This window comes from Marmota monax, unplaced genomic scaffold (genome assembly GCF_021218885.2).
Source record: "Marmota monax isolate L192 unplaced genomic scaffold, Marmota_monax_Labrador192_F-V1.1 WCK01_AAM20220418_F8-fsc00003, whole genome shotgun sequence".
In the NCBI taxonomy this organism is placed as follows: domain Eukaryota; kingdom Metazoa; phylum Chordata; class Mammalia; order Rodentia; family Sciuridae; genus Marmota; species Marmota monax.
Window position 1 is genome coordinate 22,869,396 of NW_026694084.1, and position 20,158 is coordinate 22,889,553.

A 20,158-nucleotide genomic window follows, 5' to 3' on the forward strand; every position below is an offset into this window, starting at 1 on the left:
CCACAAAACTACATACACAACAGGACTAAACAAATGTCTTAGCATTTCTTTAACCTTACATAAGTAATAAAGCTCATATAAAGTTCCTAGATACTTAATTATATCAATGAGGTCACTAAGCCTGTTAAAATCAAAGTAAACAGAGATGATAGAACACATGGGCTTAATGTAGATCTTCAGACAAATTCTAGAACTGATTCCTAAAGAGCTGGTTTCTACATATACAGAAGGTACTAGTAATGACTAGAATCCAGCATGGTTTCACAAAGAAGCCAGATCAAAATAACCTTATTTTCTTTTATAAAGAATATAAAGTTGAAAATTAATATATATTAAAACAAGTTATTGCAATTCATAAAAAGACATCATTATTTCACTCTTTCCAACATCAGTAAACTGTTATCAGTTCTTTACAATGACCAAAGAAAAAAATTACCAATAACAGTGCCCAGCTGAGAAGGGAAAAAAGCACAGGTTTGATTATCTAAATATAACAATGTGAGTAAGAGAACCCAGAAAGGGATAATGGTAAAAGAGAAAGCTTAAAGCCCTGTGATGAGGACGAAGTTCAAATCTCTCTAAGCAAAAGACACTCACAAACCATCTTCCAAACAGCGGTGGGTTATCAAGGTACTAGGTTTATTCTCCCTTTGAAAAACAAACCTAAAGACCACTGTGTTAGTTTCAAGAAAAAAATATTTCAAATTTAAGAATAAATTTTCTCAGCATTCAAGACTGTCCAAAATAAAGTCTTCAGGAAAGAGGCAATTACCAAAAAGAACTGATGCAACTCTAATATTCATGATCTTGCCATTTTATAATCTGATGAAATAAAACAATCAGGGAAAAAAAACATGTTTATCAAAACTAAGGTTGCTCATTCATGTTGACATTTTATAGTCTTCCTATTTTCTTATATACATATTAAGCTCTGGAATCTTTAATTCAAAAAATAAGGTAGTAAAAATGTTGGGACTAGTGTCATTTAGATGTGAAGTACAAAAGAAATTCCTACTTAGAAGTAATTAATTAACATATATATGTATATTTTTGTTAGTCTACAGATAGCCAGGAATTTGTTTTTGACTGTTTGTTTTTAGTGCTGGGATTTAACCTCAAAATCACATCTTCGAGCCTTTTTACCTTTTATTTTGAGATAGGATCTCACTAAGTTGCTTTGCTAAGCCTGGCCTCAAACTTGTGATGCTCCTGTCTCAGCCTTCTAAGTCACTGGGATTACAGATAAGCACCACCATGTCTGGCAAATGTGTATATTTTTAAATAACATACATTAGTGGTATCTATAAGTGAAACAGAATCCATGTTCTGCTCATTGTCTCCACTTTTAAAAACGTTTTCATAAAAATGAAGGATGTTTTACTTAACATCATATCTTCAAACCTAAAACAGGTACTGACACAGGAAAGATATTCAAAATATATTTTACTCAAGGAATAAATGAAAAAAATTTATTGATCATTTATGATATGTCAAGCACTCCACTAAGTGTCTTACATGCAATGAATGACTCATTTAATCCTCACAACCATCCTATGAAGTCAGTTATTTTCCCATTTTGTATAATTTGACACACAATTATTAAACCCAAGAAGTGAGATTTAACTTCTGACTCCCAGGAATTTTTAGTTACCTTCACAATTGCTATTAACTTCAACTGCTTCAAACATGTTTATAACAAAGTTGAAACACATAAGATGCAGTGTCAACAGCTCTGTAAAGTCCTTGTAACCAGGGCTGCAGAAGGGATTCATGCATGGAATAGGAAAAGCTCAGTGTAGGACTAGTGGCCAAGAGGGAATTGTGCTCATGGTCATACTGCTGTGCCCTGGTCACTGAAAGTAAAACAGCATCAAAAGCAAACTGCCAGTATTTCCAAAATAAAATGCAGTCTTTAATCTTTAGCAACAAATGCTATCCTCACAAGTCACAAGATAGCAATGTTCTCCTACAAAAATCCTGTTCTCAGGCTCACCCGTCTCATTTCCTCTCCCTCCAACGAACCATATGCCTCTGTCCATAAACAGTGTTGGTGCATTTTTAAAATTCATCTTATTTATTGATGTCATGCTCCCTGCTCTTACTTTTAAAAGTGGATACAGGGAAAGAGTAATAGTTCTCCAAAACAAAAACATACTCCCATGATATATTTTGTTTAGTGTCACAAATGATCCTACACACTCAGGAGCTCGCCATCACTTGATTCTCCACTTAACAAAATAACCTGAAAAGCTTTTTTAGATAAATAAAAAAGAGAGCCTCATTCTGTATACATATTAGAGACATCTGGGGACCTTTATAATTAACCCACTCCTGGAACTCAGGGTTAATTATCTGAGTTGGGTTCTTATATAGTGTTTTGGGGATTTTATTTATTTATGTTTTGTTTTTAGATTCTCCAATTCTAACTTCCTACATCATTCTAACTTTAATGAACTAGTACGGCGCAGCCTTCCTTTGTTTTTATTATGTTTTATTGTAACACCTCAGGGGATCTCAAGGCACACTACTGATTAAACTACAAGTTTTCGTTCCTCTGTTTTAAGAGTCTTCATTGATAAAAGTGAGAACATTGAGAAATACAGAACAAGAGTGAACATTTTTAAAAGCAATAAATATCAACCATAATAAGGAAATTCAGCCATAACTGGAACATTCTCTACAGTACAGAAATGAGAAGGAAGGTAATAACCAGCAATCCATATTAGAAGCATACCAAGTCTTCTTGTACCACAGAAAGTCTTAGGTTTTATGGCCTGATCCAACAGTTAAGACTCATGAACTAGCACTGATGAGGTTTCTTTACCCTATAAATCAATGGGTAAATGAGGATTCTTCAATAAATTATGCTTCAAGAGACAGAAGTAAACTGGCCAGTAGAAACCTTAAGTACTAAATCCTACATTTTCTGAAACTTTGTCACATTCTGGATCCGAATGCTTAAAACTATTTGATTTGCCCTGCATAGTAAGTATGGATTTCTGAATAGTCAGTTGTCTCTAGAACTATCTAAAAGATTTGTGAGGTTTGCATGCTCAAATTGGGCCAAGAATCCCAACCTGCAAGATAGTAAACAGATGTCTTGTTGGCTGAAACTGCCCTAAAGGGGACTTTTTTCTACTATTGTTTATTATTCAGTATAGACTATTTGAAAAAGCAGACCATTACGTAATCTCTAATGAACACAATACTACTGTTTAAAATATGAAAGAAAGAAAACTGTTTCAAAGTCTAAAAGCAACAAAGGATTTCCTTTTGTGTGTGTGTGTGTGTGTGTGTGTATGTGTGTGTGGTGCTGGGGATAGAACCCAGGGCCTCATGCATGGTGAGGCAAGTACTCTACCAACTGAGGTATATCCCCAGGCCAAAGATTTAAATTCTAAGAAATATTCTCAATAATCCAGGATAAAATATAAATGTCAATCTAAAATATCCAAATAAATTAATTACACAAGAACTCAAATAAAACTAAAATTTGAAGACCTAAGAAGGGTAAGTAAAATCTTTTATCCTTCCTAAATGGAAGATTTCTCAAAATCTCTAAGACCTCCCTATAGAAATCAAAACCTTTCACTATCATAATAAACAATTGAACTGTCACCAAAATACAGATTTTACTGCTTGATAACTATAATAACTTCTCGAAAATATGATGTCACTAATAAACAGTAACTACAGAAAGAGTTCGAAACTTTTGGCACAGAATCACAAGGCTTCTGTTCAACTTCCTTCCAACCACTATAAATCAGGGGTTCCCACAACCATCTGGCTGGATTTAACAATCTGCTCCAACAGCTCACCAAACTCAGGTAAACAAGCTGCTTAACATTTCTTGGTTTATTATAAAGGGCTTTATAAAGGATATAGATGAACATGAACAGTAAGATGAAGAAATGCAAAGGACAAGGTATACGAATCCAGTCTCTGGACCTGGCTCCTCCAAGTATTCGGAAACCAAAGGCTCATCAAACATTATTCAAGAATTTTTACAGACCTTAACGGATTTAATCTCTAGCCCACCTACCCTCCCAGAGGTCAGTGAGACTCAAAACTTCTAATCCTCTAATCACTTGGTCTTTCTGGTGCCAGGTGCATTCTAAGTCACCCCAGTAAAATAGACTGAAGGGGCTCAAAAGACACTCCTTATCACTCAAGAAATTCTAAAGACTTTAGCTCTGTGACAGGTACCAACAAATATTATACCACAGTCCCTAAAAATTAAAAATCATTATGGATCCCAAGGAACTTTTATATCAATAATTAAATTCAAACGGAATTGTAGCCCTAGCAACTCGGGAGGCTGAGGCAGGAGCATCACAAGTTCAAAGCCAGCCTCAGCAACTTATTGAGGACCTACGCTACTTACTTAGTGAGACCCTGTCTCAAATTATAAAATAAAAAGGGGAAGGGAGATGGCTCAGTAGTTAAGTACCCCTAGGTTCAATGCAATACCGCCCCCCCACCCTGCAAAAAAAAGAAACTCAAACTGAAAAATGTTCAAAATAGTTCTTAAAAATAAAAACAAACATATTACATACTAATACACTACATTTTAATGAAAATAACTATTTTTCAAAACAAAAATAATCAGGATTCAAAACTGAGTTCAAAGTTTCATAAAAATTAAATTTAAAAAATTAATCAGAAGAATCTCAATGTTTTATAGTTTTGTATGTTTTTTTAATGTATGGCTTAATAGAAAACAGGTATCATCTGTTTTTGCATTTCATCTTTTTGATGTCACAAATCACAGATCATCTGGAAACCTCCATTAAACACTGGAAAAAGAATGAAAGTAAAATTGGCAAAAAAGGCTTATATATTATTATTAAAATAGTCTGAACATTGGAAATTCTTTAAGATAATGTCCAAAATGCCCACACTTTAAGAACTTCTATTCTTGGACTAGACAGAGGAGAGGGAAGGAAGAGGAGGCGGCACTGGGATAGGAATGATAGTAGAATGAATCGGACATTATTATACTATGTGCATATATGATTATATGACCTGTGTAACTCCACATCATATACAACTAGACGAATGAGAAGTTATACTCCCTTTACAAATGACGTGTCAAAATGCATTTACTGTCATGTATAACTAATTAGAATAAAAAATATATTAAATTTTTAAAAAATTGCAAAGTATCACCTTAACACTTTTATTTGGTTACATGCTGACATGATACTATTTTGGTTATATAGGATTAAATAAACTACATTATTCAAATTAAAAAAAAAAGAACTTCTAAAATGACAATAAAGAAAACTGATGTGATTACAGTTGTGAAAAGTACTAGGAAGAAAAGAAAGGAGAGAATGTAATGAGGAGGGACAGAGAAGTAGCCTTAACTAGGGGATCCAGAAAAAGACCTCTTAGTCATGAAACCCCAAAAGAGAACAAGCAGTCAGCACTATGAAGAGCTGGATGCAGAGATTACTTAACAACTATGAATTTTAAATTGTTTAAATAAAATTTAATATTTACTTTTCATAAAGTACACAACTTGTTATTTTCTGGAAACAAAAAGACCTAGAGATGGATAAGGACTGGGACAAGGATGGCACTCTTTCATGTTTTTCTAAAAGCACCAGTAGATAATAATAAACCTAATCTGTTGGCAGAAGCAGTCATATCTTAAAATAACATTATAAATTCATAATTATCAATTTCATATAATTTTATTAGTGAGTTATGAAACAATATATTCATGAAATCCTTTCAAGAAAAATTTAGTATGGCTTTTAATTAGCAATATTTCTAAGACTGGTGTCAAGGTTAATCTTTCCCTGCTAAACACACCTATGAAGATAACATCTAACATTCTTCTAAAAGATAATAACTCTGGTAAGGTTCAGAAGTAAAAAGGAAACTATTTTAAAATGAATCTGAGAATTTCAGGCCTAGTAATATGCCAGTGTGAAGTACCTCAAACCTACTCTACCCCTACCATACATGTAGAAATGTTGGATAAACTGTGTTTTAAAAGTTTAAATACATAGCCAAGCTAGAAAAGGAAATACAATCAGAAGATGTAAACCCTGCAAGTTAAATGCAGCAATGTCCAAAGGCAAGTCCACATACAATCCACAAGAGCCAAGGAATGAGTTGTACCCCAATCTCTGCGCCTGGGCCCAATGAGTCTTGAATTCGTCTTGAGTAAGGGGAAACTGAAATCTTTTCAAAAAGGTTCAAGAATTAACACCTTTCTCAAAAGCTTGAACTCTATAAAAACTGTTGGTGAGAAGGTAGAAAACAGCAATTGTACAGTATCTTATAGTTAAATATAAACTTATCACATGAGACAAACACCTCCTCCTAAGAATCTGCCCAAGAGAAATAAAAATATATACCCACATAAAGCCATGTTTACAAATGTTCCTAACAGCATTACTCACAGTAGCCTAAAACCAGAAGCAACCCAAAAGTTCACCAAATGCAGAACTATAAACAAATTTTGGCTTATCCATTCTAGAGAATACTACTTAGCAAAAAAAGGGGTCAAACAAAATGTTATGTACTATATGATCTCATTATAAGGAATTCTAGAAAAGGCAAAACAGGGCTGGGGTTGTGGCTCAGTGGCAGAGAGCTAGCCTCTCACATGTGAGGCACTGGGTTCAAATCCTCAGCACCACGTAAAAATAAATAAACAAAATAAAGATATTGTGTCCATGTATAACTAAAAAATATTTAAAAAAAAAAAAAGAAAAGGCAAAACAATAGTGACAGAAAGTGGATATAAGTGGTTGCCTGGGGCTAAGATGAGAAGAAAGATACTGAATGCAGAAGGGTACTGTGGTGGCAGTTACACAGCTATTTACAATCACCTACGATCATCAAACTGTACATTTGTATGTATTACTTTAACTTAAAAATGAAGCCTTTAAAAAGTCTGAAATAATTCAAATATGCACCCACTCCCAATTTTACTCTGAGTTCAAAGATCCCTAAAATGCTATAAGGTCCAAGAATTTAAGTTAAGAATCACTACTATATCCCTACATTATGTATAATACATACATACATACACACATATACATATGTATACACACTCAAGTTTATAAGACTAGGTAATCAAGAATATATTAAATTATATTAGGATACCTAAAAACAGTATTTTAATGCTTAATGAAACTAATAATCAGCTTCTAGAAAAACCTGCTGCTGATGTAAAACTTGTTTATCAAAGAAATTGGATATTCAAGTATTCACTTTCTCCCACCAAAAAAAATGCTTTAAAATAAGTTCAAAATACCCATTAACTCTACATCAAAAAGTTTATTTCTCAAAGAGTCAAAGCCCTAAAAAGAAATTCACACTTAAAGGTCATGGGTGAGCTTAAAGATATCTATGAATTTCTTAAAATCATCAGCATTATTTTGTGTCTATGTATTTAAAGGCATTTTTCTGAAGACGGAAACAAAGTTCCCTGGCATTCCTCAAATGTCCAGAGATCCTTAACACTAAAAAGTTACAAAATTTAAAAACCAGCAATAAAAATCTGTTGTTTGTTCATGTGAACAAATATCTTCTTCAACACCTGTTAACTCTAAATTCAAATCTCTTATTGCTGTGGTTGCTCTTCAATTCCACTGCAGATGTTAATGAACATATATCTCCAAATTATCACATAATCTGTAACTGTACATACCACCAATGTAAAAGAGATAACTCTTAGTAGCAGTCAGTTTTCAACAAGCCAAGAGAACTGTTCAGAAGAAGCATATAATGTGCCAATTCAAAACAACACAGCAATTCAACTTTGTATGAAATTATTTATATTAAACCTCCATTAGGAAAAGCAGCAGGTTTGCTATTGTCTCTGTAATAGACATAAAAAAGATCTGTTGAAAAACCAACTAAAATAATTAGACTTGAGTTAAAACTGTCAAAGCTATACTGTTATTTTTAATCTGCTTTTATAAAACTGAACTCATTGTGAATGTTGCTGGGTACAACCTGTGTGGCATAGCTATAGCAAACAAAGCACTGAACTACTTGTTCATCTTTTTAGATAGTTCACAGATTTTTTAAAAAGTCTCAAATTGAGATGCTAAAACTAAAATTAAGTAAATCTAGTGGTATTTAGTGACCACACTACTACTTTAGTCAGTTTTGTGTGTTTTGTTTTGCTTTATTTTTGGCAGTAGTACAGGGGACTGAACACAGGAGCATTCTAACGTTGCCCTTTTCTTTTTTTATTTAGTAACAGGATCTGGCCAAGTTTACCAAGACTCACCTTGAATTTAGGATCCTCCTGCCTTAACATCCCAAACTGTTGAGATTGCAGGCAAGTACCACCCCTGGCTCATGAAACTACTTATTTTTTATATGGTTCTATAAATATTATTACACTAGTTACAGGAAGCTATTACTAAAACAGTGTATAAAAATCATTTATAATAATGCTTCCAAGCTATCAGTAAATAAGCTATTTTCCCCCAGTCCATCACAGACCAATACTTCAGTTAATTTTGTTTCAAATCATTTATTAGAAAAGTAAAAATTTTTAAAGAAACAGTGTGCAACAGTCACACTAGGCTATTACAGCAGTATGAAACTGCTATGAAAGCTTCTAATGACTCAATTTCAATCCTATGCGTATCTTGCAGACCAGCATTCACAAACCATAACCCACACACTGAATACCACAAAACCTGCAACATTAGTAAGTAAATAATTCTTTCTTATCTTAATTTATGCCACAAATATGAAGTTTCTCAAATACACCATTATCAATAGACAGGAACATCAAATTGTTTTTACTACCAAGCTCATGTTTTTCTCTCTGACCTTTATTTGGGGGGAAGGTGCGGGAGGGTAACTGATTACTGAACCAAGGGATGCTCTACACTGAGCTATACCCACAGCCCTTTCGTATTTTTTTTAGACAGTCTCATTAAGTTGCACCCAGGCTGGCCCAGAACTTGAGATCCTCCTGCCACAGCCTCCTGAAGAACTAAGATTAATATTTCTGCATTTCTATGAGATGACAGGCATACTCCTCTCCACAGGGTAAGACCATTACTTCCTTAGCTCTAATACTATTTTTTTAATAATTTTTAAATTGGTGATGGACCTTCACTTTATTTATTAATTTATTTTTATGTGGTACTGAGAATCGAGCCCAGTGCCTCACACATACTAGGCAAGTGCTCTACCACTAAACCACAACCCTAGCCCAGCTCTAATACTATTTTAAATTTTTAATTTATAAGGAGTAAAAACAATTTTATTTCCGCAGCAAAGCATCCCTTTGAATTATCAGCTAAGACAAAGAGTAAAATATTCATCCAGGAAGTAGCCCAGCTGAAAGCCTAGCATTCAAGCCTCTAAGCACTATCCTCCCATTGTTGTCTAGTACACAGTAATTCTAGAAATTCTTATTTATTTGTGAAAATATGTTTGAGTACAAGAAAAATCTTTAGCTAAAAGCTTAAAAATGAAATCTTCTTACTATCTATACAACTGTGCCCTCTGGTCCATAAATACAGTAAAAACTAGTAGCAAAGTTAAGAAACTGGATACCAGAATACAAAATAAAGCCTGAGTGACAGCTCTGTGGCTTAAGAATACCTTATCTATCCTAGCCTCACCTCCTTCCTATAGAATAAAGCAGACAATATCTATCTCTTAGCACTGTTGCACAGATTAAAACCTAATAAACCCAAAGTACCTTGCATACAATGCCTAAGAAGTCTTCAGTAAATATTAACTACCACCACAATAACTGCTATTATTACAACAAACAGTGCACCTATTCTCATTCACTATCCATTCATTTGCCCATCCAATAAATATTTTAAAAGTGACTAAAATATGCCAAGTACATTCAGGATACTGACATGTGGGGTACTAACTGGAATGTTTACTATCCATTCCTCAGAGATTTTCAGCCTACTAAAATGTAAATTATAACATTAAAAATCAAACATCTTGGGCTGGGGTTGTAGCTCTGTGGTAGAGTGCTCACCTGGCACGTGGTTCAATCCTCGGCACCAAATCAAAATTTAAAAATATTTTAAAAAAATTTTTTTTTAAAGCAATCACCTATCCTGGAATGGTGGTGCACCCCTGTAATCCCAGCAACTTGGGAGGCTGAAGCAGGAAGATTGTGAGTTTAAAGCCAGCCTCAGCAAAAGCCAGGCACTAAGCAACTCAGTGAGACCCTGTCTCTAAATACAAAATAGGGCTGGAGATGTGGCTCAGTGGTGTAGTGCCTGAGTTCAAACCCTGGTACAACGCCCTCTCCCCCCCCCCGAAAAAAGGGGGGAAAAAAAAAAGTCAATCACCTAACACAAAATTATCCTAGAGTTATCTCTCATAACAATCTTATAAAGACTAATGCCAGAAAGTGTCAGAACAAGACTTTTTAAATCTGCATTAAAAAAAAAGTCAAGAAGAGAATTAAACTGGATGGGCTATATATAGCTCAGTGGCAGAGCACTTGCCTAGCATGTGTGATGAGGCAGTGGTTTGATCTTTAGCACCACATAAAAATAAACAAAATAATTAAATTAAAAAAATGATAAAGAATACAATTAAACTGATTTACTCAAAATATTCTATATGGATGTGTACATAATTTCCCTTTAAAAGATCATTATCTCAAAAGAAAGGGCAAGGTCCATTCCAAGATCCTCTTTTTATTTCTTTTTGAAATAAAAATCAAAGCCCAAACTGCACCAGTTGCTGGCTAGTTGAAGAAGGGGTCAGACAGGATACACAATTCATAGTTGGTTTTACTCCAGTTTTATAGCTTCTGGGAGGTAAGACCCATAGCATGAATTTCTCACATCAATCATCGTCAGAGAATAGCTATTACTATAGAAAAATTTTATTCTCAAAGAAAATGTAATACCACAAAATCTCCCCTTAGCATATTCTGTAAAGTCAATATCTAGACTTTCATTTAATTCTGGCTTCTTTTTTTTGACTGATCTGGAACTTGGCAGTTTTCTTATTTGGTTAAGCCTAGATCATTTTTTCTAATACTGAACAAAGAAGGTAGTTTTTGCCAAAATGTAAATTCAAAAAGCAGAAAACTGCATTAGTCTTAAATTAACACATTTTATGGCTCAAGTGGGATAGGGGTTCCATTTTATAACTGGCTGAGTCAAATAATAAATTGGATTTAAATCACTGCTGCTAAGTTTTGATGTGAAAGAAATTTAAGTAACTTTAATAGGAGGAAAAAAAAAAAAAGATATTTAGCCCATGACACACATGGGACTAGGTACAATGCTCCAGTATGCTTAATCAATATCACTTCTATATTATTTCATTTTGTAAAGAACACATTTCATTATTATTTTCTTGAACCTAATGATCACTGATGCTCCACATTTTTAAAGTTTAATCAACTAATAATTGTTGGGAAAAGAGGGAGAAGGGAAACACAGTTTCAAGAAATTCAAAAGTGGGCTGGGGATATGGTTCAAGTGGTAGCGCACTCGCCTGGCATGCGTGTGGCCCGGGTTCGATCCTCAGCACCACATACAAACAAAGATGTTGTGCCCGCCAAAAACTAAAAAATAAATATTAAAAAAAAAAATTCTCTCTCTCTCTCTGTCTCTCACTCTCTCTTAAAAAAAAAAGAAATTCAAAAGAACACTACTTGTCTCATAAAAATTCAACTTAGGAAAAGTATAATGATGCAATTAAATGTACAAATACACAATCACAATTTAAAGTTAACTGCTAAAGATGTTTAAGTTTCCATGTTTATTATCTACACACACACACACACACACACAAAAAAAAAAAGAAACCCAACCTACAAATTTTCCTCTCAAAAAAAATTGTAACTGCTATAAATTATGTATTTCCTAACGCATTTGATTTTATTATATCCAGGAGTACTGACAACTGCTTAAATAGAAAACCTTTAGGTGATTTGGAGGCCTTTTTAAGCAGGAAGAATTTGCTAAAATAGATGGGGGGGGGGGGCTAAAAAAGAATAACTATGGGCCGTTGTAGTGTACACCTGTAATTTCCAAGCTGCTCAGGAGGCTGAAGTAGGAGAATCCCAAGTTTGAGGCCAGCCTTGGCAATTTAGCAAGATCCTGTCTAAATACAAAAAAAAAATTTAAAAGGGTGAGAGTATAGCTCAGTGGTAAAGGGTCCCAAATTCAATCCCCAGTTCCACAATAAATAAATAAATAAATAAATTCATACTTAATATACATAAACAAACTGTGACTGAGAAGAGGTAGCTGGAAAACAGGGATGACAGCCAGTAAGAGTTTCTTTTTACTATCTCGTCTTTTGTATTTTGATTTGTGTAGTATGTGCCCATACTGCCCAGTGTATTGTCTTTATAATTAAAGACAGACTTAATAGATTAAAAGGGCTTCTACTTTCCAGTATTAAAACTGTTTATAGCCAGGCATGGTGGTGCATGCCTGTAATCCCTGCCAGCCTCAGCAACTTAGTGAAGCCCTAAGGAACTCAACAACATCCTGGCTCTAAATAAAATATTTTAAAAGGGCTGGGGATGTGTCTCAGTGGTTAAGCACCTCTGGGTTCAAAAACAAAAACAAAGGACACTATATAGTAAGTCCATAAGGTCTATTCATCTTTCTGGTCAAAAAATCCTTCAGAATGTATACTTAAGATTATACATTTCTGTATAAAATATAAAATGGCGGGGGTCCTCCAAAAGGAAAATATCATGAGTTTAACTGCTTGAAAGGCTACCAGTAAACCAGACTTAAAAATAATGGCTACAGGGGCTGAGGCTGGGGCTCAGCAGTAGCACACTTGCCTGGCATGTGTGAGGCACTAGATTCAATTCTCACCACCGTATGTAAATAAATAAAGGTCTATCAACAACTAAAACAATATTTTTTTAAAAAAATAGTGCCTATAATTCCTCAATTGATGGCTGAAAACACCTAGAATATCAGGCAATAACACTTGGTTTTATTTTGTGTAGAATGCTGATTTTCCAAAGAGTTTTTGAGATTTAGGGCTACAGCTATTCCTACTGGATAATTTATTCAGTAGTATTGTGTGTGATGGTTAAGTACAAAATCAAGCCTATGAGGCCAGTTACATAAGGCTTTTGCAATAGTTAAGGAGAGCTAGAAATGAATAGCACAGACAATAAAATGATAAATTTAAGAACAAAAAAAAAAGTGAACCTTAGGAGAATCTAAGTAAAACCTCAAGGAACAATCAAAGATGAAGCCAGAAGCTTGAGACTTTTCCAGATAGGGGTAACACTAAGAAAAAGGAAATATTTACTGAATTAAATCACTACAATAAGCATACAAACATGCACACTTAATTTTAAAATGAAGACTTTCTAGTCTATGTATTTGTTAAGCACAGGAAAAACACCAGAAAGATAAACCCCCAAATCATAATGGTACTACCCAATTTCATGTTAAAAGCTTTAAAACTTTCTTCCTTATGGATTTTTGTGGTTTCCCTGAGTTTTCTTACAATATAGATGTACATTTTTCTTTCTAAAAATTTATTTAGCATACATGTATTGTGTCAATTTACATTTACATCAAATGAAACTAGTTGTGGACAGGGATAGAATTATACAAAGTATAGGGTAGAAAATTTTTATATAATCATCAGGATACCTGCATACCTGTGCCATTTAGGGACTAGTTTATTTATTATTTGGGGATAAAACAAGATTTTTAAAAGTTTATCAAAAATAAAGGTGATGAAAAAAATACAGGTGATGTTCAGTGTCAAGAGTAAAAAAATAATTCATTATTTTCACTAAGTTAATACTAAGTTACCACTACTTTTCTGAATCACATTTTTTTTCTTGTATGCTTGGGCTTGATACCAATATTAACAAAAATACAGCACACTACTCCAATATATTCAGGTATCCATTTCAGCCTTTTCAGTTTTGATTAAACAGTATGGTTTACCATCAAATAGATGGGTATGTATGTTACACTGTACTCTGGTACTCAATCTGCACTGGGTATAACACTTTATAGAATGATCTTCTAAAAGTAATTTACAGGAAAAAAACTAAAGCTATCTTCCCTTGAAATTGTATCTCATACCTTTCCAAATAAAATAATACGCAAGTATGATAGATTAAATATTTTACCAAAACAAAATTATGAGTTAATTTTGAATTGAAAGCAAATGCACCCAAATTTTCATGTAAATGCTAAAATCAGAAGCTTTCATCCAAGAAAGCTTGGCAGACACAATAAAAAGTGAGAAATATGACCAGATTTAAGAAACCTAAATTTAGAAAATATATGTTCTGACCAAACAAGGAACACTGGATTATTTGTGTTCAACTTAGCTTCTATTTCTCTCATTTTGACATTAATCAAGTCGCATAAATCTGTTTATCAGAGTTTCCTCATTTATAGAATGAGAATAATGGTTCTTTACATCAGAGCTCTTATGACATCAATGCTATGTAATCTACAGTCTTGATTTATGATGGTTCTACTTATAAATCTTCGATTGTACAATGGTGTAAAAAAAGTGATAGCAGTTTGGTTTCAAACTTCTAATTTTTATCTTTTCACAAGTTAGAGATATGTGGTGAGACACTTCCTCACGATGCTGGGTAGCAGCAGTGAGCCCTACTGCCACCCAGCCAGCCAGCCAGCCATGAGAGCATAAACAAATAGGCTACAGTATGCTATGTTGCTAATCCAAATGTTCAGTAGAATGGGTGTTATTAAATGCAATTTTGGCTTAACATATTTTCAACTTACAATGGGTTTACCAAGAGGTAATACCCCTGTAAGTCAAGAAGCACTTTATAAAGTACCTGTTACATAAAAATAAACATCAAGTCCTTAAAATGTAGGAAACAGGTGAAATAATAGAAGAAAAATGAATCAAGGATAACAAGACGTGATCTGAATTCAAGCTCTAGGATAGGCTGCATTATGTCTTTGAAAAGCACTCAGCTTCTGTAAGAGGATGAATCATATGTATAATCCAAATAATACTAGTCCTATCAGTTAATGGAAGTATACCAAGATACAATAATATATGTCAAATGCCTTTTTCTTTTATAAAATAGTTATTATTTACAAGTAATAACATCTTCCTTGTCTGAGCAAATAATAAAACTAAGCAGTCAAGACGTCAGGCTGTGTATTTAATTTAATCCTCATTCAAGAGTGTACTTACTCTAAGGTTAGAAATAATCCTAACAAGAATGCTTAACTGGTTTTTCATCTATAGTAAATAAAAAGCTAGAAGTCAAGGGCATAAGAGATAAATTTAACAAACAAAAAGCACCCAACCTAAACTCAATGACACAGGACATTCATTATATAAATACAAAGACTAGGACTACCCTTTGGAATTTTTCTTCTTTTTTAATTTTTATTGCATTATAGTTACACATAATATTGAGGTTCATTTTGACATATTCATAAATGCATATGATATAGTTTTCTCCATGTTAATTACCAAGATGACCTTCTTCCGTTCTTCCTCCCTCCCCCTGATCACCACTTCTACTCTACTGGTCTTCCTTCTATTTCATTATTTTTTAATCAATGCATTACAATTATCTATAAAACTGGAATTCACTGTAATACATCATACCTGCTCCTAGTATAATTTGGTCAACTTCATTACCCAGTTTTTCTCCTTCCCCCCGGCCCCTCCTGCCTCCCCTTTGGTCCACCCTATTTTTGAGAATTACTGTCCAATATGGGTCAATAATTTACATTCTTAATGATTATACTAAGTCACAAAAAAGTGAGATTATGTTCAATATTCTCCACCTATAATGGTAGAAAATTACATAATATACATCAGAAGGATTTATAATTAAAATGGTTAAAATGTAAAAGCTTTGGTGTTTGAAAGACTTTCAAGTTATCTGACTGAAAAATTCATATGTGAAATAACCTATTTATTCTCCACTAAAGCCAGATTAAAAATACTGTTAAACATTCTTGTGCAGGGTCTTATAAATACTGGGTGCTCAATTAACATGAGTGATTTTCTTGAAGATGAAAGTCCAACGAATAAAAAGGTGAAATATGAACAAAGCTCATAAAACTAACTAGTTTCTGAATATTCTCAACTGTGTGCTCCTTTCTCACCAATATTCTATTAACCTTATTATCCTACAAAAGACTTACTCAGTTTGCTCTCATGATTCATTTTCAATAAAACTACCACAACAGAATTATATGAATTCATTCAGTGTTTGGATGCCTCCTATATGTCAGGCACTGTTCTAGACACTTGGAAATACTGCAGTGAACACACCTGAAACAGATTCTGCTCTCAAGAAGATGATATTCTACTATGAGGAAACAAACAAGCAACAAGTAAATGAGAGGTTCAGAAAATAACAAGGGCTCAAATGAGAGGACATGAGTTGACAACTAAATGACAACAGAGATATATGTAACTCAGGCTTTCCCATTAATTAATAATATACTTGACCTTATTTACAAAACCACAGGACGAGAAACTAACAATAAGCTAACAATATACTAAAATGGTAAGATAACTTCTTACAAATATAGGAAAATAAAGCTTAAAAGGTGATAATTTTTTTATTCATGACAGACTTTTTTACTTGCAAAATAAAAAGTGTTAACAAACAATAAAATCTGTTACTGGGTACCACATGATAAATGAGAGAATGAACAATCGAAACAAAAGAACTCCAACAATCTCTTTGTGCTTGACAGCAGGACTATTCAATCTGTTTTCCAGAAATATTCCATCATCAAACCTATCATTTTAAAAGGTAACAATTTTTAATGGCAATGGGTTTTTAGCACTGAAAAGATGGAGGATACAAATGTCTTACACCAAAGAGTTATTATCATTCAACTGAAAAAGTAACTGACATGTCTGATCACATACAAAGATGAATACATGCTGCTATCAATTATAAAAAGTTCAATGAAAGGAAGTCAATATGGACGAGACCAAGTGTTTCTCAAACAATATTACACATACAACCTGATTCAGGTCGAGAGAGGAGGTTGAGAATTTATGATATTTTTTGTCTGCATTTCTAACAACCTCTCAGGTCAGGCCAATGCTGTTCTGCATCTTACTGGTGCATGGACCACACTTAGGAGTAGAGAGGAACTAATGAACTGAAAAAGGGTAAGATTCAAATTGTTCTGAGAAAGTAAGTGGGTTTTACATGGAAAGTTCAACAGGAAGGAGCTTGATCTTGTCTACAAAGAGAGCACTTAACTAGAATAAAAATCCACTCTTCTATTCCACAACACTATACCAAACACGAGACCCTTTCAGGAGACAATAAGAGACACAACAAGTCTACTGGAATGAAAAACTGTGAGTGATACTATTCTAATTTATTATAGTAGAAAGGACAGAAGTCTAGCCACCAAAGGTAAAAGAGGTGTAGAACACTGGGTCTCCTCATATACTACTGGGGACAAATGTGAAGTGATACAACTGCTTAGGAAAATAATATGACACTACCAAGTAAAGTAAAGCTAACAAGAAACATCCTAAAACTTAACAATCATGATATGAAATAGACATATCTCAAGACTCAAAACATGAGAAACTATACAACTCAATTTATACTTTATTCATTTATTTATATTAATAGTCAAAACTTAATTTGTTTAGAAATAATCTGGTGAAGTTGTAAAGAAATCAAAGAAAGCTCACAATGGTGATTTACATAAAGTGAAGAGAAAGGAGAGGAAGAGATGAAAAGGGGAAGAAAGGGGATTCAAAGATACTCTCGATGTTATATTTTCCAAGTTGAAAATTAGTTAGCAATGTTTATTTGTAAGTATTTAAATTATATAATATAAACATTATTTTGCCTAACTGATATTTTTATGTCATTGACAGCTCTTTTGCTAATGTTATCATTGATCTTTTTTTAATTAATTAATTCAGGGAACTAGTGATAGCAGATTCTACTAACAGTGAAATGAAAAGAATAAAACATTACAAATACAGACGGCTCTTTGACTTCAATAGAAGTGCTTAGCACTTAGAAGAATGTTCTAAAATATTTGTTGAATAAATTACCTCCAATAAATAGATTCATGCCTCATACTTGTTGCCTTTTTCAACTCAGGAAACTAAATAATTCAAAGGATTATTTTGAAGCATAAGCAAATTTATTAAGAAATAAGTTCCTAAGAAATGACTTAAACATTTCCCTAGTGAATAAGTGGTATTTACTTTTGCAGGTATAATTCAAGTCCACTCAAAAATTTGCAGTCTCTAAAGATATGTCATTTAGGGGCTGGGGTTGTAGCTCAGTGGCAGAGCACTTGCCTAGCATGTGAAGGCGCTGGGTTCGATTCTCAGCACCACATATAAATAAATGAATAAAATAAAGGTTCATCAACATCTAAAAAAAATTTTTTTAAATGTCATTTATTCCAGAACATGCATCTCTCCTCCAATAAGCAGTGAAAGCCCAAAATACCAGTAAGTAGAAGATATATTATTGTTCAAAATATTATGGAAATGAAGGAACATTCCAAAGTAACCCTTCTGCCTGCATCTTTCAAACTCTGCCCTCCAAAGACACTGAACTCAATGATAACCACAACTAACTAGTTTAAGTGATTAGTGAAGATCACTGTTTTTCACTTAATCCAAACAAGAACCCTGTCATAGATAGTTCTCATCCCCACTTGACAAGTGAAGAAAGTGAGGCTTAGAGAAGTTAACCTTGCCAAGGTCCCAGAGCTAGTGGATGACAGAGATGAGAAGACTGAATGAACTCTCAAACCAGGCCACCTTTTTTAAACCAGTTTACTTATGTCAGTTCAAAATTTCAGCTGTATGCTGGATCAAAATTATCAGTAATTTCCTCAAACATAGCCCCTGAAATTACAACTTGCACATGAATTTAAAAACCTTTCCTTACTATAAATGTCTAAGGTCTTCACTAATAGAAAATAACAAACCTTTAAAAACATGAAAGTTACCTAATACGGAGGGATCCAAGAGAGGAAGTTTCTTTTTAAGAAAATCAGGAAGAATGTTTTTAAAGCTAAAAAGTCCTACAAATGCACTTTTGTTGTAACAATAGAAATAAAATTTCGTGATTCTAGATCTGTCCAATCCCTTAACCAAGATTTCCATAAATGTCCTAGTTCATAAATCCTAACGACTAAATACATTTTAGGCTACTCTGAGGCATTTTATATAGTTCAGAATTAACACCACAAAAGACTTCATTATGATTATTCGGTTTCAAGTAAAGCGCTGAACTACACTAGAGTGACTACAAGGTAAATCTCTTGAGAAGCTACAGGTGTCAGAAGCCCAGGCAAGGAAACAATGTTGTTTCCCTCACTCTCCCCTTTTCAAAGCCCTAAACTAGGGTCTTAAATCCTTCTCCACACCTTCCGTCAACTGCTGGCACCCAGAAGCCCTTTTTCCAAATCTTCTCTCCCAGACATCTCAAAACAAGACCAAGTATGTGTCACACACATACTCCCTCACGCTTCTTATCTGTCCCCAACTGCCCCATCAGAAGCCAGAGATGGCTGTACTGTCTCCCGAACAAAAAGTGGAAAGGAAAGAGCAGGGAACTAGGGGAAAATCTGGGACCGGCCTCAGGAAACCCAAAGGGAAGGCAGCGAGGACAGGGCGAGCGGGGTCAGGCTGGGAACTGCGCTCCGCACGTGGGCCTGTGGTGACAGAAGTCCACTCACCAAGCCATCTATCTGTACTTGCTTCACGGCCGAATCTCCAGGGCCGCCTTTGCCTTTGCCCTTCCCTACCACGCCGGTGGTGGAGCTGGAAGAGGTGGCGGTAGAGCCGGCGCCTTCCTTACGGGACGCCATCTTTCCAGCCAGACAGGAAGAAAGAGAAACGTGAGTTGCCGGAAACGGAAGTACAGACCTTTCGTGACATTATGTGCAATTTGCCGTTGAGGGGCGCAACCAGTGAGAGGCCAGGATGGAGCCACGCCTTCCCTCTCTTTGGCGTCTGGACCTCCGTTCCCGGAGGACTCTTGTGCTCATGCGCACTGTCGATATTCCTTTCGTCTTTTGCTCAAAGAGGAAAGTAGGGCGTTTTGTGTTTGGTTTGTTTTGGTTTTGCGGATTGAATCCAGAGCCTCGCACTTGCAGGCTACCGCTCAACTACATCCCCAGCTCTTTTTATTTTTATTTTTTTTATTTTGAGACTGGGT

General features: G+C 34.4%; 1 protein-coding gene across 1 annotated transcript in view; it reads right to left on the reverse strand.

Annotated features, from left to right (window-relative positions):
- Nucleotides 1-19,844, reverse strand: part of Eif3h (eukaryotic translation initiation factor 3 subunit H) — a 90,047-nt gene extending 70,203 nt beyond the window's left edge. The window contains exon 1 of the mRNA XM_046464670.2: nt 19,677-19,844. Within this exon, the coding sequence (XP_046320626.1) occupies nt 19,677-19,808 (132 nt within the window). The 5' untranslated portion in view covers nt 19,809-19,844. The remainder of the gene's footprint in view (nt 1-19,676) is intronic.
- Between the last annotated feature and the right edge of the window lie 314 nt (nt 19,845-20,158).